The sequence below is a fragment of the Crocuta crocuta genome, unplaced genomic scaffold (genome assembly GCF_008692635.1).
Source record: "Crocuta crocuta isolate KB4526 unplaced genomic scaffold, BGI_CrCroc_1.0 scaffold115, whole genome shotgun sequence".
NCBI lineage: Eukaryota > Metazoa > Chordata > Mammalia > Carnivora > Hyaenidae > Crocuta > Crocuta crocuta.
Window position 1 is genome coordinate 7246993 of NW_027530575.1, and position 760 is coordinate 7247752.

At 62.6% G+C, this 760-nt stretch overlaps 1 protein-coding gene across 1 annotated transcript in view; it reads right to left on the bottom strand.

Annotated features, from left to right (window-relative positions):
• LDLR (low density lipoprotein receptor) overlaps positions 1-519 on the bottom strand; it is a 36418-nt gene extending 35899 nt beyond the window's left edge. The window contains exon 1 of the mRNA XM_077767969.1: positions 340-519. Coding sequence (XP_077624095.1) covers positions 340-406 — 67 coding nt within the window. The 5' untranslated portion in view covers positions 407-519. The remainder of the gene's footprint in view (positions 1-339) is intronic.
• Between the last annotated feature and the right edge of the window lie 241 nt (positions 520-760).

The window sequence follows — 760 nt, forward strand, 5'->3', positions numbered from 1 at the left end:
TTCTGCTAGCTCTCGCCCTAGAACAGCCCGGTGGGGGGCGCCTGCCTCCCTAGGGGTGGAGAGCCCCATGTCCCGGGCTGAGGAAGACAAGGAGGGGGTCTCCCTTCAATCGGAGACTTGTGGGGAAAAGCTCACCCCGCTTCTCATGACTCCCCCACATCCCCAAACCCTCGCAACCCTCAGCGCTCCATCCAGAGGCTTGGAATGAACTTCATGGCATTTCCCCACAAGTCCTAAAGGACGCGGGAGTTTTTCGCATCCTCCCCCCCAAATCACCAGGGAGCTCCCCAAGTTCTAGGGGCCACCTCACCGCACGCGGGCGCCTGGAGCCAGCCTTACCTGCAGTCCCCGCCGCTGCGAGGAACAGGGCGGCGGCCCAGCTCAGCCCCCAGCCCGCGGGCCTCATGCTCCCAGGTTCCGCCCGTAAAGCGCCGGCCCGAGTCTCGGTCCGCAAAGTCCGCGCAGGGAACCCGGGCTCCGCGCGGCCGGACAGCGACTGCCTGCGGGGCCCCAGTCATTTGCAGCATTTCAATGCGAGTTTCCTCGCAGGGGGAGGAGTTTGCAGTGGGGTGATTTTCGAATAACTACACCTCACTGCGGGAGGAGGAGTTTCGAGAGGAGGAGTTTCGGATGGCCGAAGTCACCAGGGCTGTTAACCCGTGAAGCCCTGAGTCGGGTTCCAGTCTTTTCCAATCCCCGCTCCCGGGTCACCTAATAGGCTGATGACCATCCCTCTCTGTGGCTCCAAAGTGAAAAAACG